General features: G+C 34.4%; 1 protein-coding gene across 1 annotated transcript in view; it reads left to right on the forward strand.

Annotated features, from left to right (window-relative positions):
• Window positions 1-24,018, forward strand: part of LOC149793325 (hemicentin-1-like) — a 157,373-nt gene that overhangs the window by 38,101 nt on the left and 95,254 nt on the right. The window contains exons 3-6 of the mRNA XM_089968982.1: window positions 14,522-14,824; window positions 18,847-19,146; window positions 21,031-21,318; window positions 23,547-23,819. Of these exons, the coding sequence (XP_089825108.1) occupies window positions 14,522-14,824; window positions 18,847-19,146; window positions 21,031-21,318; window positions 23,547-23,819 (1,164 nt within the window). The remainder of the gene's footprint in view (window positions 1-14,521; window positions 14,825-18,846; window positions 19,147-21,030; window positions 21,319-23,546; window positions 23,820-24,018) is intronic.

A 24,018-nucleotide genomic window follows, 5' to 3' on the forward strand; every position in this document is an offset into this window, starting at 1 on the left:
TATATAGACCACGTGACGTCACAGACTGCTCTCTTCGGATTGGACGCGGGCTGACTGAATTTTGTAACGCGTGTTCGGATTGGTGAATGAACTCAATCCGTTTCAATCCTTCCTCTACCTATAAATAAGCGCAGTTCACTGCATTGATTCACCTGTTCTCGTAGCTTCAAGATGTGGACCACAGTCGAATCATCCACCCTTGTGTCTTCAATGATGTTTAGGACGGACATGCTCATGTATGTCCGGTCCAAGTGGACCGTTGGCGACAAGTCAGACACCAGTCTGTGGATACGAAGAGTGTACGTAGAAAGACAAGGTTGCCTCAAGAGGACACTAATTTATGGCCCTCGAGTAAGACGCAGCTTGAGGACAAGAAGATACCGCAGATGCCCTTTCTGTTAATGGATACATTAACATAAACCCAAAGGCCCTTTTCAGGGCCACCCATATTTCTCGAAAAGAGAATGACTTTCAATTGCCTACCCTTTTTTAAAAAAAAATTATTTTAAAAATTTAAAAAAAATAAATAAAAAAAAAGATCCCATATTCAATTTCCCTTGACGCTAGACAGTCCCACGATTTTTTTCTCCATGTTCAATTCCCCTTGACGCTAGACAGTCCCACGATTTATTCCCATGTTCAATTCCCCTTGACGCTAGACAGTCCCACGATTTATTCCCATGTTCAATTCCCCTTGACGCTAGACAGTCCCACGATTTATTCCCATGTTAAATTCCCCTTGACGCTAGATTGTCCCACGATTTTTCTCCATGTTAATTTTCCATTGACGCTAGAGTGTCCCAGGGGTCTCTGTAATGCTAATTCCCATTGACGCTAGGGTATCCCACTTCACTCCTTTGATACACTGATGTCTGGATTTGGTTGTGATACGATTACATTGGGAAGGTTATATTTTTTCATTTATGTCGAGCTCCATATGAATTTTAAATTGTAGTATCCATTATTGTTCGTTACGTATGGGTTCTACATCGATATACCCTAGGCTAGATATGGCTGTTTTCTTAAATCAACGGTTTAGATAACGCTTTGAGTGGCACAGGTCTTGTGTGTTGTAAGATAGATTACATATTTGGTTAGACGTCCAAACTATGTTAGTGAATCATGTAATCGAACTTCAGAACGATTTATTTTGTGCAAATTAGGCAACGAATGTCTCTGCAGCAATGTGAGTCTGAATATCTGATCTTGTTTAAAGTTACTTCACCATATACAAAATGGTCCTTCAGAGTTCTAAGGTTTGGAACAATAGGATCTTCTTGAAATAAAACAATTGCTCATGTTTCATTTTATGTTTGTAGTTTGTTATATTGGGGAACCGATAATTTGAGACTAAAAATGTAACTAACTCAATCATTAATACTTGCAGTAACACACACACACACACACACACACACACACACACACACGACAATGTCGGATAAATAAAAAAAATTAAAGGCTGATTTCTCCTAAACTGGCCCGTTGTATTAAAACTGCAGATTTAATAGATAAAGTGAATTAGGTTGATTGAATACGCATACATTAAATCGAATGTCCCTTATTTTGAGCGCTAGATACCTATATGATTTTTTCTGTAAACTACAAGTAAAAATTTATCTGTCTGTCTTCCTTCTTTTGTTTCCGTAAGACAACTATTTCGGTGGTCTTCCATGACCAGACAAATAAAATAGATGAACTGATAAAGTAGATATCACTCCGTCCCCCTTTTTGAAGCTGCTTTGTTTTAACGCAGTGTCATAATCTCCCAGTTTAACCGCGTGTCTCCGCGACATCATAACAGCAACATTCGTTAACAATACACTAGTTCATATTGATATAACAAAATGTGAAAATTCCTCATCCACAATCATTTGATAATTTAAACAAAGATACATATCCTAAAATAATCCATTTTACAAAACCCCTTCTTTTTCTAATAAGCAAATCCTCATAAATGAACGAAATACTCTGACGGGGATTTCAGCATCCCGCCATAACAGGCATTCCGTCAACTACTCAATATGCAATAGCAATGTGACAAACTGAACTTTGCATGAGTAACACTTAATACATTACTGCACCGTTCACGTCGAGCTGTCGTCACTAACGTTCAAACGTAGTATTAGTTTTTTCTTGTTGTGGTTTGTGAACTATTACAGAGGATAAAAACATACTTTTAGCCATATATATATATATATATATATATATATATATATATATATATATATATATATATATATATATACACGAATAACAGTCCTTTCAAGTGCATTGGATCCAGCAAGGGATCACGTGTGTCAGGGATTGATTAAGATAAACGCAATAACTTGACAACGAACAGTGCAAAACTAGCATCTAACTCGCATGAGCGCTTTCGAATCTTAACGAGTCTCTTTCAAAGGCAAATACAAAACATCGACAAGAAAAAACAAATAAGACAGAAAAACGGTTGAGTTTGCAATACGGTTTTTATGTTTTATTTGTTTGTCTTGTCTATGTTCGGTATTTGCCTTTGAAAAAAACTCATTAAGCGTCGAAAGCGCTCAGGCTAGTTAAATACTAGTTTTGCACCGTTCGTTGTCAGTTAATATATATATATATATATATATATATATATATATATATATATATATATATATATATATATATAATAATAATAATAATAATAATAATAATAATATAATAATGAGGACTTTGTATAGCGCCTAATCTTTAGAAGCTCTAAGCGCTTTACAACATTAGACAACACCTATAAGATAAGAAACATATATAATGATATTTTTACGAAAAACAAACACCACGAAAATAGAAAACATTACAAACATGCTGAAAATGTTTAAGATAGGGAACACTATTAAGTCTTTAAGTTTGTTCTTGCAGTCGAAATAAGTGAATTTTAAGAGCACTCTTGAATGGGTTCACTGTGTCTTTGTGTCTAAGTTCAGTGCGCAATTCATTCCACGTTGCTGGGTCCTGGTATGAAAAAGAACGTTGACCATATGACTTTGTTTTCGTAGTGGTAATAATGAGTATACGATTGTTAGAAGAGGAGTGTAAGTATCTTGCTGGTGTGTACACATAGGTTAGGTCGGATAGGTATGTTGGACTGGAGTCCGTCAGTGAAACGTAGCACAGAGAACACATTATGTGTTTGATTCTGGTTCGAATGGATAGCCAGTGTAGGGTACAGAGCAGCGGGGAGGTGTGCTCTGATCGTGGTACTCTAAGTATGATTCGAGCAGCTGTGTTTTTAACTTTTTGAAGTTTCTGAAGTAGATATTTTGAAATAAACCAGACATAATTGAGTTACAATAGTCCAATCTTGAAAGTACTAATGAACATGCAAGTGTTTTAGTGATATGGCTGAAAGATATTTGCGAATGGAGCTGATGCGTCTCAGCTCAAGATATGCAGCCTTGCATATGTTCATGACATGTTGGTGCAACGTGAGAGTACTCTCCAGAGTGACACCTAGGTTTCGTACTGACTGTGTGAATTTAATGTTGGTGTAGCTGATATTTATTGTTTGAGGTAAAGGATGTGACTGAGAAAGTCGTTGTTTTGTGTTCAGAATGGCCTCAGTTTTATCATCATTCATCTGCAGCTTGTTACATGTCATCCATGATTTTCACACTAGAAATGCACCTCTCTACAGCTTGGATGGTAGCATAAACTTGATTTGGGTGGCTAGATTTGTATATTTGGGTGTCGTCAGCGTACAATTGGTGAGACACTGGATGATGATCTATGACACTTGAGATCGGCTGAGTGTATATAATGAAGAGAACAGGTCCAAGAATAGACCCCTGTGGAACACCACAACATATATTAACTGGGCTCGAGTGTATTCCATTTGCAGATACACTTTGTGTCCTGTTGACCAAGTAGGACTTGAACCACAGTAAGGCTGTATCATGAATGCCAAATACACGCTGGAGACGGTTAAGTAATATATCATGGTCTATTGTGTCAAATGCGGCAAACAAATCAAGGAGGGCGAGGACTGTAATCTTTCCGCTATCCAAAGCAGAGATAATGTCATTAACTACTGTTAGATATATATAAGATAAAACGTAATAGTCTTTCTATCTGAAGACAAATTAGCAATTTTAAACTTTACTTTAACAGTAATTATGTTTCTGTATTATGCCTTAATTAATGGAATACTGATATTTATACGTATTCGTTTTTTTTTGATTTGTACATAGTGGCAAGACTGATAAGTTATTGTAAATAAAACCTTTCTGCCGTAACTTACTGTCTTTTGTCCCTTATTACTTGCACTTCCAGAGAAACGATTTATGAAGGATGCAAGACATTTTTAAAGTTCCGAACTGAACAATCAAAAGACTGTCTGAATATCCAGATTTTCTATTCATTATTTTAAAAAAAATATTTAAAATGCTAAGTCTGAGTTATTTTGCTTATAAGCAAAGAATTTTCTTATTGTACGATCATGTTTTTTTTTTCTTCCTAATTTGATGCTTTTAGCATTTGAGAAGAAATCTCTCCGAAATCCAATATATAATAATCTAAGAAACGCTTTAAGAATGCTGAATGTTGAATGACAATGCTGTTTTCAATATGCTGAGGATCATAGGTACAACAATGTAACGGGTACACAGCAGCAGATTCATTGCAAGTGTGTCAAAACAAGTAACATAATGCAAGAACTTCATGACACTTGATTGTTTTGGTTGTAAACATAGGAGGATCTAGCTTTCTCCACCCCACCCCGTTTTGTTTTGTTGCGCGAAACAATCTGGTCATTTCTTACAGTGAACTTTCTTGTTTAGATCGTTAAAAGTATGCACTAAAAACGCGTAAAATGCAGGAACTTTAGGGGACGAAAGTCCCCTATGTTCCTACCAGAGGTTCCATCCCAGACTCGGTCTTTGCTTATGGCCCCCTCCCTCTCCCAAACGATATTCCTGGATCTGATATCAAAGCATGCCAAAACGAGTATAAGGGAATATTTTACTGAAATTTCATATGCATACTTTACCAATATAACAAATCCTTTAAATTATACGAAGGTAATCAGTCTGAATGAAGTACATTTCTGAAATACTCAAGAAGCCATCCACATATGACGTCACGCAATTTTCGCGGATTTGACCTCTCCCACTCGTCACATTTTATCAAAGAACTCTCACAAAGCTTTGGTCTCTCCTCCCCAACCCCCATTTTCAAATATAAAATTGGTTTGAAATCACTTTGCATACAAAAAAAAAAAAAACCCACACACAACAATACATCTCTTTATTTTTTTTAATTGTATACTTCAAAATATATTAATCAATCCAGGTTAATCCTCAGAAAACCTGTACTAACGATAGACATTATGGATTTCAGGAAAAATACTTAAAATCCAAGGAATAATGCCACAGACATTTCATCTCATGAATTAATTTTTTTAAATGTTTATTTCCTCCGATGGTGATACTGCGGTGCTACGTAGTTGACATTTTCTATGGTAGATAGCACTGGTGTTGTTTCAGGTCCGTTACAGTTTTCTCAAAACTCATCCCCTCATCGTCACACAAGTCGGACTATCTCCCCTCCTTAATGCGTGACGTCATATATGTACAGACCTTAAGTGGGTCAAAAAGATAGCTTCAATTTAATTGGCTTCTTTTTAGGGTATTCGTCATCGTTTCTAATAGTTTGATATATCCTTGTAAATAACATTAGCCGCACAAAGTCCATGCATTGTTCTCAGATGAACGCATTGGGTAGAAGTTTAAGATGTTGAAATATTTGGATTCTCCTCAATTATGCTTAAGTAGGACTAAATCAAAATCAGGCAAACTATGTTTACCATAGAGGATAACTCGATTGGCTCTACGGTTATATCAAGAAAAATATTGTTATATTGGAGTTGTGTGAAATTGTAATATTGCTGACGAGAACACCTTTGATAACCAAAGTTTGGAAAAAGTTACTATGCTAAATTTAGATATAAAATTTGTGTTTCCTAAGCATAACTAAGTTTATTTCCAGAAAAGTTTCTGCTCCCGCCATAAGGGACCGACCATATAATTTTCTGCTCATGGTACTCCTCGGATTGTCGTTCAAACTGGGATATTTTGTTCTTCTTTTACTTCAGGATAATTTATTTTTTCGACTAATATAATTTATATAATCTTTTATTGTTTTATAAATCAGAAGAACATTTTTTGGTTCAAGCTATTTAATGGATGCATTTGTAGGTCCCCCCTCTTCCAAGGGCCATATGACATAAAATCAGAGTGACAATTAGTAATTAGCCCAAAGTTTATAAATTAATAGTTTAAGGTTTCTTTGCTATTATTAATATTAATATTATTATTATTATTATTATTATTATTTGCATTTAATATTATAATACAAGTACAGCATTACATTTATAAATAAGGATATAAATATCAAAAAGAACAAAACTCTGGCGTATTTTTTAAAGATTTACATGTATTTCAAACTATTTTGTTAAACTGATGAAAATAAAAACATGGTGAATTTGTTTAGGCTATTTAATATACAAACTGAAAAAACTTTAAGGTTTCCTGTTTGAAAATGTTCCAAGGAAGAGTTTCATACTGCTTATTTTTTCCACTGGATGTATTTTTTGGGACCTGATGCTAGTCTAGAAGTTTGTATTATATTAATAAATTTGTTGATATTGTCTTTGTTGTCTTGGAAATCCCCATTTCCTTCTAATAGAAAGGCAAAGAAAGCCAACACGTATTCAGCAGCCCTGGCATGAACAGCTAAGAACTTAAAAGTTATTCCAGTTGATGATATTAAGCTATACAATGAGAAACATGGCACCCAAATCAAAGTCTGGAATAAAGTTATTCCAGTCGATGATATTAAGCTATACAATGAGAAACATAGCATCCAAATCAAAGTCTGGAATAAAGTTATTCCAGTCGATGATATTAAGCTATACAATGAGAAACATGGCATCCAAATCAAAGTCTGGAATAAAGTTATTCCAGTCGATGATATTAAGCTATACAATGAGAAACATGGCATCCAAATCAAAGTCTGGAATAAAGTTATTCCAGTCGATGATATTAAGCTATACAATGAGAAACATGGCATCCAAATCAAAGTCTGGAATAAAGTTATTCCAGTCGATGATATTAAGCTATACAATGAGAAACATGGCATCCAAATCAAAGTCTGGAATAAAGTTATTCCAGTTGATGATATTAAGCTATACAATGAGAAACATGGCACCCAAATCAAAGTCTGGAATAAAGTTATTCCAGTCGATGATATTAAGCTATACAATGAGAAACATGGCATCCAAATCAAAGTCTGGCATAAAGTTATTCCAGTCGATGATATTAAGCTATACAATGAGAAACATGGCACCCAGATCAAAGTCTGGCATAAAGTTATTCCAATCGATGATATTAAGCTATACAATGAGAAACATGGCACCCAAATCAAAGTCTGGAATAAAGTTATTCCAGTCGATGATATTAAGCTATACAATGAGAAACATGGCACCCAAATCAAAGTCTGGCATAAAGTTATTCCAGTCGATGATATTAAAGCTATTCACTTCTCAAGCTGAGTTCTTAAAGGATATGATTATCATCAAACATTATTATCTGTCACTTGATTGACGGAACATGGATATCCAAGTTCCTCAAATCAAATTGCTTGTAACATGTCCTCAGTAATCCACAACACAAGTCAAACTACAGGCTCAGTATGGAGAAGGGAAGGCTAAAACTATGGTAACGTACTTGGTACATTGACAAATACATAATATAACATTTTTCCTTGGAAATTTGTTATGGAATATTTAGATATTTAAATTAACTATATTCAAATCTGAAATTATGGCAGGGTGTAAAATATTAGTCTGCATTTAATAACTTTCTAAGCAAATGTAAAATGAAATGCGCCTTCGTAGCTGTTTTCAACATGGTGATGTTGCTAATATACCCATGTACCGACTTTTCTATTTTCCTTGGAATTAGATTGGCTGCAACTATGACAAAATCAATTTTTGCATACAGGTAAATGTATGTAAATTGAACATCAGATAAAATATAAACATGTCTTAACAGTTGTTTTAAATAAGGACTGATATCAACTTTTCATAGAAAGTGTCATAAAAACTTGGAACGTTTGATTAACAGGTTTTAAAACTTCTTTGTTTTTTCACCCTTCACAACAAAGACTATGAATAAGGATATCTTTTCTGAGCACACAAACAAGTGTACAGCAGTGTAACTGAACCTAGTGATCACAAGCATCACAATGGGCCAAGAAAAAAACACAGATCTAATAATATTCCTTCATCTGAGGAAAATACTTTAGACAAGTAGCATTTCTTGTCGGAAGGTAATTGTGAATCTCTGCCCTTCTGTCAAATTCATCTGAAGGGATTTAATTGATTTGTGAAGGTCCTGGCTGTGGGGACTCTGGCATTTGATAACATGTTTTGGTTGATTTGTAATGGTCCTGGCTGTGAGGACTTGGGCATTTTAGAATATGATTTGGTTGTTTTTTCAGCATATTTTTTTTTCAAATGCAGACTTGATTGCTTATGGGTTGGCAGTTTTTGATATGTATTTTGATATTTGTTTCCTTTCAGATCTTTGTCTACACCTCTTTTCTTTGTAGTTTGAAGATATTCTTTCATGTTCATCAGTGTTTCATCTTCTGTTGTATCCTTTCAACAGTAAATTTGCTTATGTTTATTCTCATTGTCTTCATAACTTTTTTATTCACTTCGAGCCTTTTTCTGCAAAGAAGTTTGCTTTGGAGATTCACTTAAGTTTGCAGATTACTTTTGTGACATGCCATAGAACATAAATTGTTTTGGGAAACTTTACTTTCTTACTTGGGTTGAAACTGACTGAAACGGCCAGTGTCCGTTGGCTGCAACATATGAAAACAGTGAAGAGGCAGAACTAAGAGAATGTCCCCCCCCAGTCCAGTCTGTTACTTCCATGATCACATGACTCCTAGAACATCACACAAAAACAGATTTAGGGCTATCTCATCCTTGTATATACTTGATAAAGTTCTCTTGCAGCAAGGATGGGAATACGGTAAAATTAGACTCTCAGGATGAGGATACTGTTGTATCTGCACCAGTGCTTTTACCTTTGAATAACTCAGGCATTATGGGCAGCCATGGAAAAAGAAAATAGGTTGGCAGCAGTGCCCGATTACCCATTAAGCACACTAAGCAAATGCTTAATAGAGCACAAGCCCAACTGGGGACCAGAAAAAATTCAATTATTTGTTGATGACAGAATTGAATGAATTATATATGACCATTTCGATATGCATGTATGAGCATTTTGATTTGGAATGATGGCAACAGTGGTATTTTCCTCACCACTTTAGCTTTTAATATTGTATTTTTTAGTTTCATATTTTGTAGCAGCTGGGGACACTATAATATTTTCAGTGTTTAGGTCCCTGGAAGGGAGTTGATTTCCTAATGCATTTTCAGCGCCTATGACCATCAGAGTTTTGACCCTTTTTGACTGATTATACTCTACAATAGATGGTATCTTATATTTCATAATCATACCTTTTTCATCATTGTTATACCTGGTAGATGTTTTTGGGATTATCTTTCAGGTCATATTTCATCATGATGTGCTCTTATTCTAAAACGAAAATGTTGGAAATGGATTTCTCTGATGCACATATGGCTTATTGTAAAGACAAACTTGGATTGTTTCATAAAGTGCAATTCAGGCCAGCAATCCATACAGTTCTATAACAGTCTCAACATGAAACATGTATATCCTTTCATTTCCCAAGGTGCACAGCATAATCAGGAACCATGTGGTCACTTCGTTTGAGTGTATCAATATCTGTGAGTCTTTGGGTCTTTGATGTGCTCAACATGCTTTTCTTTCACCATTTGAGACAAGTCTTGTTGCTGTTTTATTGGCTGATATTAAGTTACTGACCAATCAGAAAGGAGCAATTTAAATGCTATGTTTTTACTAGCTGATGATTAATTATGGACCAGTCAGAATATGTGATTTTAACTGCAGGCATTTTATTGGCTGATATTTAATTATGGACCAATCGGAATATATATTTTCAACTGCTGACATGTTATTGGCTGATGTTTAATTAAAGAACAATCAGAATATACCATTTTAACTGCTAACATTTTTATTGGCTGATGTTTTATTTACAGACCAATCAGAATAGATATTTTCCAATTTACTCCAAGTTTAAGTATTAATTATAACCTTTGGAACAGGATTAGATGGAGGTAAATTTATATACATTTGATAAACTTGCAGTTAAAGCCTTCCATATTTGTTGCATGAATTTGCTTATATACATGTATATTGCAATAGACATGTTAGAGGATGAACAATTATGACACAGTGGTATTCCATTGTCATAACACCTTTATTCTGACATCGTGTGATCCAGATAATGGAGAAATGTCAGACCTTTTCCATGCCATTTTACTCATTTTACTCTCCATATACTTGGAACAGTAATCAATTAAGAAATAAAAATTAAACAAATATATATATTTAATTTGTGTGGCTTATTCAAAACAAACTTAACTGAATGAAATATTATAGTACAATAATTTTTTTTTAATGGATTATCTGCATATCAAAAATTAAAAGCGAAGAACATTAGAGTAAATGTGGACAAACTGAACATTTTGATAGTTTTATAAATTTTGGAACTGATAACGGACTAGGAAATTTTAATGGCTTTTCCTTTCTTTTGCATGAAAGAAATTGTTAATTAAATGTCAAACAAAAACCTGAAAAGATGGATCAGTTAGACCTGATGCAGATGGATAAAATTAAAATGGGTTTATTGATTTATTATACGTATGATATTGTATTACTGGTTATAATATGCCCACAGCCATTTTGGATGCATGAATAGGGTTTAATGGCACAGAATCCTGGTTATTTAAGCTAGTGCCAAGATAGATGAGGCATCCAAAAAAGGCATATAGAACAAAGAACAAGATAAAAAAAAATTGTTTGTTTAAAATACAGTATATTGTTTTAAAATATTTTTGATATAAACTGCACTTTTTTTGAAAATTAAGTCTTAACATCTTTTGAGCTAGAAAATCTTGTTATACATCCCAGAGCACAAATGGTTGTCTTCAATAGTCGCCTCCTACAACATGGATGGTATATTTGGACCTGTTTTACATCACTAAGCTAACAAGGGGAAGGGATTAATAGTGTTGACATCAAATAAGCTGGCAGATCAGGGTTTATGCTAGTGTTCTACTCGTGAGCATGAGCAGATCGTGTTGACCTGATCTGATATCAGGTAACAGATAGTGGTGACCTGGTCTGATACCACATAACAGATAGTGTTGACCTGATCTGAAATCACATAACAGATAATGTTGACCTGATCTGATAACACATAACAGATAATGTTGACCTGATCTGATACCACATAACAGTTTTGACCTGATCTGATATCATGTAACAGGTTGTGTTGACCTGATCTGATGCCACATAACAGATAGTGTTGACCTGATCTGATACCACATAACAGATAATGTTGACCTGATCTGATACCACATAACAGCTAGTGTTGGCCTGATCTGATACCACATAACAGCTAGTGTTGGCCTGATCTGATATCACATAACAGATAGTGTTGACCTGATCTGATATCACATAACAGATAGTGTTGACCTGATCTGATACCACATAACATAGTGTTGATCATGATCTTCTGACACAATATTCTATGGCATATTTTAGTCTAACACTGTTTTGTGGTTGGATGTACATAATTGAGAAAATATTGTAAAAAATTTAAGGTCCTTGTTAAATTTTACTCAATGAATTGCATTTGTTTTAAATCTTTCTTTTATCTTCACAATGCCGGCTCTTAACTTTGTCATTGTTATGAGTTGGGCATGATCCAGGGGAAGACAGTCTGCTGGATTTAAAAAATATTTTCAGTTGACTCTTTGGATGGAAATTTTTTTCTCACCCTGTCGGTCCATATTGTTCCATTGTATATGCCAGAGGTGGAGAAAATAATGTCGTGACATTCATCTGTATGTCTGTATGTTACCTTTTTTACTTTCTGTACAATTGCACCCAGGGCCGGCTCTACCATATAGGCAAACTAGGCAGCCGCCTTGGGCGCTGATTTCAGGGGTTGCATTTTCAATTTTTTGTTTTATTGTTTATAAATTTGGAAATTGATATTTTCCGGGGGGGGGGGGGGGGCGCCAGAATCTAACCTCGCCTAGGGCGCCAGATAGTCTGGCTGGGTCTGGCGCCGGCCCTGATTACACCACTTATTTTGACCAAACTTGATGCATGGCTTGCAGTTTGAGCTAAGAAATAAAACCTATTGATTTTGTTGTCAAAAACTCCAAAGTCAAGGTTGCTGAGAATAAAAATGTCTTGTGTATACTAAAAAACATTAGTTCTGCATCATACACATGGATGAAACTTTATGGATGGCTTGCACTTTAGATAAGGAAAAAGCCTGTCTGGTTTGCATTAATAGGTAAAAGGTTTAGTTCAGTGGCTGTTAAAACCAAAAATGGTTTCTGCACAAAACCTTAATCTGATCAGGTACCTTTACATATTCTATTGGTCGGTCTATTAATTCGGTAAGAAAGAAGACTATTGATTTTGGGGTCATAGTTCAAGGTCACTGTGACTGAATGAAAAAAATATGGTTTTCAAGTAACTTTGATTCTAGAGTATTTACCTTAACCAACATTTGTGGGGGACTTGTGGTTATAGTAAGGAAGAGGTTTATTGATTTTATTGTCGAAAGGTGAAGACCATTTTGATGTGAAGAAAAATGGGTTTGTTCTAGATTGAGTGCCTTGACTTGCTTGCATTGACAATAAAAAAGAATCCTATAGATTCTAGGGTATGTAGGTCAAATGTCATATTCATTGTAAACCTGCAAAGAAAATAATGGTTTCTGAATGTCAAAAAATTAGTTCAAGATTGCATACCATGAATGAAAGTGAAGGTCATTGAGACCTCTTGATCAGTAATAATCTCTAGAGCTGACAATATCATAGTTGTTCCTACACAGAAGACAATTAGGTATGAGATGTGTGCATAATATGCCATTGACAGTAGTCTTGTTAAAGCCAGATATGAGATACATCACTGTATCAGACCTACAGCTAGGTGCAACATTGCATTCCATGGAACAACTTGTAACAGGGGCATATCAATTAATTTTATACAACATGTTAACAATGTGGAATGTTGTAGTATAGACCCACCCCACATAACATCTTTGGTAGACATATTGGTTCATGAATTGTGGTAGTTGGAAATTAAATTCAATTTTTGGGATCTCAAGACAATATTACAGATAGTAACTTAAAAAAAGAACACAAAATGGGCTTTCTCTAAGTATCAACATTTGTAATTCGCTTACTAATTTAGCCAAATTATGCCTTGTTGAAAATGGCAAATTTTAGTAGCCATTTTGTTCACCATCCAGGTAAAGAAGGAAGAAACACATCTGTTTCGGCTGTTAATGGGAAGAGTTGTTTCACATATCTATATTCTTTGTACATGATTTTTTAAAATTTTTATAATTTTTATTCATGGTTGAAAATTGAAGAAAAATATCTTTAGTTAGATTTTGCCTACATGACTTGAGTCTGTTATGAACATAAATTTACATAGAATCTATAAATAGATGCTGGCATATGTGTTGATAATTACTAATAGTAATCCTAATAATAAGACCTAATGGTGCCCTTGGCTTAATTTTTCATTGGATGATGGGGTTTAGACAATTCTAGAAGAATTTAGTAACTTCTCATTGGTTGGGCTAGGTAATAGGCCACTTTGAGGCAAATGAGTAATAAGATCCATCATGGAGGGCATGTTGTGAAATGTAGTTGTAATATTAGGTGTCTATGAGGTGAGAACTGAAAAATCAGTTTCATTCCAATTTCAGAATCATCCTCATATGTTCCTGTTGTAAGTCTGCAGGAATGTTTTATGTTGCATTTAGATATTATTCAAGAGGAAAACATTTGTTTGGACTGTAAAGTGTAAATAGAAAGTTCTGACTTTTTGAGCTTAATATTATTCCTGAATTGTTAAAAATTATTCAAAGGAGTTCTGGACAATGCCACCTTGACATTGTCGAGATTCTTGGCGGATGTTATCATTTCTGTTATGAAATTTATATGGAACTATTATTTGGGCTTTTATAGGACTTTGTCAGGATTATTTTGGATTCACTTCACAATACTGTAAGTTACTCTCACATTTTCATTTATAACTTGGATAATTAAATTAATTTTACAAAACTAGTTGGCTTTTCTTCTTTCTTTTACTTAGTTTGTGACAATGGAGTCATAACAGAAAATAATGTCTTTCAGAAGCATTTAACTTTTGTATTATGAATAACAGAAACAATAATAATTGAAGAATTATTAGCAAATAACAATTTTAATAACAGATAGGAGAGGCTACCACTATTTCTGTCCATCTGGAGCCCTAAAAATGTAACATCTTTTCCTTGTTCATTTCAGCAACTGCTCCTATTGTAAGTTTGGAAGGTCTCACCACCTATGCAGTTCTCAATCGGCAGAAGGTGATTTCCTGCACTGTTACAGATACAACAGGGACAGCTGTCACAGTAACATGGCAAAAAAATTCGGTCAACTTAATAAATTCATTTACATCGGGGTACACTTGGAGCAGCACCCCTGTCAATAACCATGCTGACCTTACAATACAGAATGTCCAGCAAGGTGATGAGGCAATATTCACATGTGTGGCTCAAAATGGCCTTCGTGGCAAGTCTGAATTTTCTACAGAAATGATCCTTATCGGTAAGAAGATGGAAAATTTGAAGATGTCTGAGCATCATGTTTATTTTATGTTTTTATCTTTGAACACTGTTTGAAAATTGCACTAGATTAAGGTCAGTTCACATTATCTGCACTTAAAGTCTACTGTAAGCAAAGTAGTCAGTGCTGGAGCAGAGTCCTTTGTTTTAATTCTCACCATTTTTACTTCATTCTATGAATCAATGTACCGGGTAGTTTGCTTCGATTTTTTTCTTCTTGAATTTTGTCCAAATATTTAAAGAAAAAGAAAAGGAATTATATAGATATTTATGAAACTGTCAATAGTTTGCTTGAAAAGTCATTAAAATAATTGAGCAGTGTGATGTGGTAATTTCAATCAAAGTGAAGAACACAGTATTCCCTCACAATAATGTTGTTAGTGGGAACTAAAAAAGTGGTCTTCCTTGTATCAGAGATTTATATTGAGGTACTTTTACACAGTATTAATATTAAATAATGGAATGACAATACCTGACTTAAACAAGGCACTGCCATACACTGAGGCCCTTTGTAGTGAAATAGAAATTAATTTTGCCGAAGGTTGCTTTTTGTTTGACTTTGTATATAGTATTAGTATTAGCACACTCTCCCATTTGTCTGTACTCCGGACCGATTTTAAGAACAAAAAGGATCAAGAATATAAAAATGCACAGAACTTGGTCATTTCATTCATCAATTTATAATTTCTAACCTGACTGTTGCCAGAGGATCCTTAACACTGTCAGCCTATTCACATTTCAAACTAACTAAAAGTTCCCAATGTAAACTGCTAACTGTCCTTTTTCGGTTTGTAGACTAGTCCATTTCAGTAAAAAATATGCATCCAATATTTGAATGTCTTGTTTTGATTTTAAAAAAATGTAATAGATTTAATATTTCTAAAACAAATTGAAGAATCTAAATGGAACTACTGTATACATGCAATCAAACAGATGTAACTCCATAATTTGTGGAATTATTTAGATTATCAAAGATGGTGAACTACATCACATCTATTTCTTGAAAATATAGACCCACACATACAAGTATGGTGACCATATTACTAAAGTAAACCCCCACTTGAAATGCTAACAAGCTGACAGTGTTTGGGACCCCCTGGAGACAATCAGGTTACAAATTGTAAATTGATGAATGAAATGACTAAGTTCTGTGCATTTTTTTATTATCCTTGATACCATTTGTTTTTTAAATTGGTAGAGGAGTACAAAAAAACGGGAAAGTGTGTGAATACTTTAGTGCTGAAACTAATATGAAATTTTCCAATTTGAATATTCATTGAGTCGGTTCAGATAGAATCTGATTATTTGTCTGTGCTAAAAAAAAAACTATCAAATTCATCATTTTTGGTCTGGTTTTATATTTAGTAACAGTTCTTCCACCCAAGTGCTCCAACTAAGCAGTATTTGAAAACACCGTGAAGTCATCTTGATTACTTGTTCAGTTAAATGTGGGGACTCGCTATTGAAAACATGTTCTCTGGGAAGTAATTGTTCACATTGAAGATTGCAGTGACAATAATTCTTGGTCAGTTTAATTAAATTAAATGTGGTTACACTTATTGATATGTAAATGTTCTCTTGACTGTGATAGAAAACCTTATTGATATGTAAATGTTCTCTTGACTGTGATAGACAACCTTATTGATATGTAAATGTTCTCTTGGCTGTGATAGACAACCTTATTTATATGTAAATGTTCTCTTGGCTGTGACAGACAACCTTATTGATATGTAAATGTTCTCTTGACTGTGATAGACAACCTTATTGATATGTAAATGTTCTCTTGGCTGTGATAGACAACCTTATTGATATGTAAATGTTCTCTCAACTGTGATAGGCAACCTTATTGATATGTAAATGTTCTCTTGACTGTGATAGACAACCTTATTGATATGTAAATGTTCTCTTGACTGTGATAGACAACCTTATTGATATGTAAATGTTCTCTTGACTGTGATAGACAAACTTATTGATATGCAAATGTTCTCTTGGCTGTGATAGACAACCTTATTGATATGTAAATGTTCTCTTGGCTGTGATAGACAACCTTATTGATATGTAAATGTTCTCTCAACTGTGATAGACAACCTTATTGATATGTAAATGTTCTCTTGACTGTGATAGACAACCTTATTGATATGTAAATGTTCTCTTGACTGTGATAGACAACCTTATTGATATGTAAATGTTCTCTTGACTGTGATAGACAACCTTATTGATATGTAAATGTTCTCTTGACTGTGATAGACAAACTTATTGATATGCAAATGTTCTCTGGACTGTGACAGACAACCTTATTGATATGTAAATGTTCTCTTGGCTGTGATAGACAACCTTATTGATATGTAAATGTTCTCTCAACTGTGATAGACAACCTTATTGATATGTAAATGTTCTCTTGGCTGTGATAGACAACCTTATTGATATGTAAATGTTCTCTCAACTGTGATAGACAACCTTATTGATATGTAAATGTTCTCTTGACTGTGATAGACAACCTTATTGATATGTAAATGTTCTCTTGACTGTGATAGACAACCTTATTGATATGTAAATGTTCTCTTGACTGTGATAGACAACCTTATTGATATGTAAATGTTCTCTTGACTGTGATAGACAAACTTATTGATATGCAAATGTTCTCTGGACTGTGACAGACAACCTTATTGATATGTAAATGTTCTCATGACTGTGATAGACAACCTTATTGATATGTAAATGTTCTCTTGATTGTGACAGACAACCTTATTGATATGTAAATGTTCTCTTGACTGTGACAGACAACCTTATTGATATGTAAATGTTCTCATGACTGTGATAGACAACCTTATTGATATGTAAATGTTCTCTTGATTGTGACAGACAACCTTATTCTGTACTAAGCTCTTGATCAATTACTACACTTGTATTTTTCAAGAGTACATAAATGTTAGTAAATAAGGATTGTGATAATGCAAGCAATATAATTATTCAGAATTTTGAAATTATGATTACCTTGAGAGGAAGAGTTTAAATTTAAAGCAGTTTAGCATGTTTAAAATTGTTCCCTTAATACTAATTTAACATTACATATCATATATTTTGCCTTGTTTTTTCCATTTCCAAATTGCTACAGAACAAGTAAATAACCAGATAACAATTTTTATAATAAATATGTGCATAAAAATTAATCTGATTCACATGTTTGGTAATTTGTTTTAGTTCAACACTCTTTAGACTTAATTTTCAGTGTCATCAAATATTGATTGACTTGTTTTTGTGCGAGCAGCCACTTGCTGTAAAGGGGCGGACATTTTTGTCCATTTCCAGTATGTTCTGTTCACATTTATGTTCTGCTCCATAACGTTTGGCAGACATCGTTGGTTTAAATCAAGTTAGGGGCTTAATATTATGTAGACCTAAGATGAGCCATATTTTCACTGTTCTCTGTCAAACTTTGAATGATATGGGTTGTGTTTAAATTTATACCTTATTGACAGTCACTTCTATGTTATCTAAATATATTATTAGTCTTCTTGTTTTGCTTGTAACCATGCAGGTCTATGAACTTTGGGTGGTTTTAACCTGATTTTTAATTAAGGATTAGGAAGGAAAACCCCACATTTCTGCCATTTGGGCTGAAACCCTCAAGCACCAGCTTCACAGCTAATTTGTCTCATCAAAAACTAAATTTAGATACTGTTTATGTGGCTACAGGTGCTGGATAGACTGAGGGCAATTTACCATTTCTACTCTTTTACAAGTGAATGCAAACTGCAAAAAATAAATATCCTGATCTGCCATAGCATATTGCACCTGCAGATCAGGGTCTGTGTTGCCTTTTTACTGGTTACTCATAACAAATGGCACAGACACAGATCTGCTGTTGTGTTATGCAATGGCAGATCTGGGTCTGCGCTATTTACAGTAGGACTCGTCTATAAGCGAGTAATTATGGTATACTAAATTCTTGTTTCTGTTCAACATTCAAACTATAATTATTTTAAGAAACTGTTTTTATTGCAGGCACTCCAAGTATATCATTAAGGATTGCTGATGGTGTGAGTCAGGTGGCTGTTGGTAGAACAGCAATTCTGCAGTGTAATATTAATGGCTCAGAAAACACTCTTGCTAACACAAATATCACATGGCAAGGTCCATCTGGAGTGACACTGCCTGCTGCTACCTTGAGGACCAGTACTGGTTCACGTACCAGTGAATTGACCCTTATTTCACTGACTACTAGCTATAGTGGGAGCTATGTTTGCTCAGCCACAAATGTTGCTGGTATTGTATTCTCCAATACAGTGGCATTGATTGTCATAGGTAATGGCTTACTTTTTCTTGTCTAGTTTAAAGATTTTTGTTTTCTTTTTCAAATCTGTAGTTAGCTGGCATACATTATAGAGGCTAGCAACACTGCCCTTCTATCAACACAGTTTTTCTATACTCAAAAATGTCACAATGATGCATAATTAATGTATATACATTTTCAGTAATTAATTTTATGGAAGTAGTTGCTCACACATGCTGCATATATTGTTGGATATCATTCCAAACTACTAATAATAGTCAACCAATGGTACCATGAGCACTTGGGGACAGGTTAGTCAACTAAATTGAATTGAATAATAACTATGTTCAGATTTGTTACCTCTTCCCCCTACCTGTTCCTTTTACAGTATATTCAGTTCATTTTAAATTCCAAGTCAATTAATGCATCACAAATAAATTGATTGTACATAATCCACTGGTACTACCCCCTAGAATGCATTTGCACCAAAAACTCATCTTAAAGACAGTCTCAAATTTCCACCTAATTGCTGATATGTATATAAAAAAACATATCGGTAAGAAGCATGCTGTAAAACTTGACCAGTAGCTGTTGCCATTTGAAATGATTTTCCCCTAAATTGCACAATGCAGACAATTAAATCATAATTTGGTTGCCATATGCATTTGAATAAATTATATTATTGGATGGAATTCTTCTGAGAAATTCTGTAATGTTAGTTTTTACAAGATATTGTGAATGTCCCATTTTTCCATGTGTAAAATCAATTTAATTTCAAGCTCTTTTTCAGGTCATTTTTCATATTTTTGCAGCAGTTGAATTATTTTGTTCAGTACATTTTCCATGTTAGACATTTGAACCTTGAGATTTTCTCTTAAAATATCTCTGTCTCACATATGTAATGGTTGTTCTGTAAACAAACTTTGGACCCAGCGAAAGTTCTTTCAATGTGGAGTTGGCAACCATTGAATCCAAATTAGAATTTTGTTTTTCTTATCAGCTTTTTGATTTAATCAGAGCATACTGGCATATACTTATAAAACAAACTGCCTTCCCTGGATACCACGTATGTTTAAATGGAACAGCCCTTCATATGGTAACATGTATGTATCAGTTTTCAAAGAGATATACAGATATGGCGGTTGCATCAATGTTTACCAGGTGTACTTGCTTATAAGTCAAGTCAAACTGCAAAGAACAAAGATCCTGATCTGCCAGAGCATATGTGCCTGCATATATGGGATTATGTTGTTTGTTCTACTGATTACTCCAAACAAACTGTACAGACCCAGATCTGCCAGTGGAATATGCAATGGCAGATTCAGGTCTATGCAGTTTGTAGTTGAACTAGATTTATAAGTAAATATATATGGTAAATTATGCTGAAGTTTTGTGTTAAAGGTTTTACAAGTTAGATATGGATATGATATATCATTTCATGGACATAGGTAAAATAAAACTCACTAAAATATTACAATTGTTGTAAAATTGCTAAAAATTCACTTGCCCTCTCAGGTAAATACTAAAAAATGTTACTGGTACAGAATGAATTTTATTTACCTTTTTTAATATAGAAATCTAAAATATTATGATATTAAACACCTAGATTGTTTCCTGGAATTTATTATGTGGCCTTTATAAAACAAGTAGTAATCCATTTGTGCTTCTGGTAATATTGGAGAAAAGAGAACTGAAGGGATTTTCTGAGCTTAATGGGAAAATATTTCTAGTAGAATGTATGGACTTAGCAAACTATTTAGCAGTTTTCTTGTCATAACTTTTCACAAAAGAGAACCTAAATCAATACCCATCTGATTGCATGAGAAATTGGAAAATTGCTGGAACTTTTACTTGAATATCAAGTTGGGTGAATGAATTTTTATCCTGTGTTCACTATTAAATTTAATTTTTTTCAGATGCCCCAATTGTAGCCATCCCAGATATTTCCACATATGCAATTACAGGCCAGTCCAAATCTATAGAATGTCAAGTTTCAGGGTCATCAATATCATCTGTTACCTGGTCACGTAATGGAGTCTCTCTTACTGTTGGCTCAAAATACTCCTGGACCTATAGCAGTTTTTTGGGACGGGCAGATCTCATGGTGTACAGTATCACCAAAGCGGATGCTGGCACTTATAAATGCTGGGCACAAAACACCGTCGGAATCAGTGCAGAGGACTCTATAGATGTGACAGTGGAAGGTGAGCTTTATTTCATATGTAGAGGATAGATCCATTTAAATATATATTCAATAAACATTGCTCTCATACCTGTTTAAATGTATTGTTTATTCATGGTCAGTCAAAAAAAAATCAACATATCAGTACATAATGTAGATCCTATTATGGAGCCCTGGAGGAAGTTGCCCATTTATGGAGCCCTGGAGGAAGATGCTCATGCCTGAAGCAGAGGATGACTCTTGTATTATCATGGGCATCTGCACATTTATAAGCATATGCATGTATACAGCCTTTCTACATTTTAACCATTCTTTGATGGGTTTGTAGGCATCTCTGTTAGTGAAAGAAAATGTCACTGCAACTTAGAGTTCATATTTTACTGACTTGTGTTAATTTTTTGAATTGAACTTATGACCATATAGTCTTGTTGCATTCTTTGTACATACTGATATATTTTGAATCAAGAAACCATAATGCATCTGGATGAATACTACAGCTTCATCAGAGAAGTAGGTTTTGGTGTCCCATATATCATGCATTGTTCACTGACATTGGCTAAATGCAGTGATTTAACTGTTCATGCTGGAATCATGTTTAATAACAAACTTCCACAAAATGCCCCTGTGAAATGTGTCTCATATTTTATTGGCTTAGGTGAATTCTTTGCATTTAACTCATGACCACAGGTGTTTTATGCCAGCCATAAGGTGGAGTATAATACATTATAATGTTGTCCAGATGTCCATCTGCTTATCTGCTGCCAAGTTTGTTCCTGCACTGTAATTTCTTTGGTCACCTGTCCTTACTTACCAAACTTTGTGGATGGCTTGCACTTTGGATACAGAAGAATCTTGTTGATTTTAGAATTAAAAAGTCAATGGTCAAGGTCACTGAAAGAAGAAAAAATGGTTCCATAAAATAACTTGGGTTTTCAACTATTTGCAGTTATCAAACGTTTTGAATGGTGTACACATGAGGTAAGAAAGAACTCTATTGATTTCAGAGTCAGTAGTGTAAAGGTCAAGGTCAATATAACTGAAACGAGACAAATGGTGTTAGTACAATAATTTGCATTTTCCACTATTTATTGTTTTGAAGCTTTATGGATGGCTTACATTTGTGGTGTGGAAGAACCCTATTAATTTGAAACGTTAAAAGGTCTGTGTCTGAAAGAAGCAAACATTTATGCACAATAACGAGTTCTCCTCCATTTAAATTTTGTGGATGGCTTGCACTTGGGGAAGAATTCCATTGAATTTGGGGTGCACAAAAAGCAAAGATCACTGTTACTGAAAGAACAAAAATGGCTTCTGTACAATATGTCAGTTCTACATCAAATACCTGGACTAAACTTGATGGATGCCTGAGCTTTTGGTTTTGATTTTGGGATCAAACATTAACATCACTGTGTCTGAAAGAAGACAACTTGTTTCTGCTGCATGCAATTTCAGTTCTTGATCATGTACCTTTCTCAGGGTTTGCGGATGGCTTGCATGTTGGGTAAAAAAAAAAGCCTATAATATTTTTTGAAACATGTTTAGATGAAGACCAGGTACCTTGACTAAAGTTTATGGAGGCCTTGCACTTATGATATGGAAGAGGTCTATTGATCTGTGGGTCAAAAGGTCATGGTCATGTCATTGTGGCTCAAAGTAACATGGGTGTTGCAGAGTAACTTTTGTTGTAGATTACATGTAAGCTTGTGGATGTCTTGCATTTATGCTAATTAAAGAATGCTATAGATTTTGGGGTCTAGAGGTCCAATGTCACAGTCATGGTAGGTCTACTAAGAAATTATTGGTTTCTCCAATGAGTAAGTTTAGTTTAGGACTGCACACCTTGACCAGAAGTCCAGGACACTGAGACACATTAATCAGAATCTGATAGTGCCTACAATGAGGACTATTAAACAGTTTTGGCCATATAATGTGCCATTCTCAGGACATGTGAGAAAAAGGTTGTCATAAAAAAACTGATGAAAATGTATTTCTCAGTGGTGGCACAAGATATTAAAGATATGACTGACATCACAATGGCTTTACTGTTTGGATCATTTATGATGGATTTTAATTATGCAAAATTTACCACCCATAAATCCTCACATTCAAACATAAGTGTCAGACCTGACATTCAGCCAGTCAGAAAGTAAGCCTCATTACATATTTTGTAGAATTACTACTATCATACTGGAACTGTGTGTTTGATTACATACCACATGCATGTAGATATGCCTATCTCCTTTCTTTCAGACATACTTTCTGTGTCTATTGGCTCTGTGACAGATGGCATATTGGGGCTGAGCAAAACCATACCATGTTCCATCACTGGAACACCAATTAATACAGTTCAGTGGTTATTCAATGGTAACCAGCTGTCTAAAAGTTCTCAATATAGCTGGAATACTGGAGCAGCAGCTGATCTTTATATATCCTCCTTAACCTTGGCCAACAGTGGAACTTATACTTGTAAGGCCACAAACCAAGCCAGTACACAACAAGACAGTGTTCCTCTTACTGTAATATGTAAGTATTGTCACTACATTGTTGTTTTAGATCAGTTAGTAAATATATTGACCTATTATACTTGTGGATTTTTTTGTATGATGTAATTACTGAATGTTTATTGTTTCCCTTAACATTTTTTGTTCACTTTGTTTGATGTTGTGAAACATACTGTAAAACACTTTATTTTCATGGGTTTCACATTTTGTGGTTTGGGTAA

Source organism: Sinohyriopsis cumingii, chromosome 8 (genome assembly GCF_028554795.1).
Source record: "Sinohyriopsis cumingii isolate HCF-2022 chromosome 8, ASM2855479v2, whole genome shotgun sequence".
NCBI lineage: Eukaryota > Metazoa > Mollusca > Bivalvia > Unionida > Unionidae > Sinohyriopsis > Sinohyriopsis cumingii.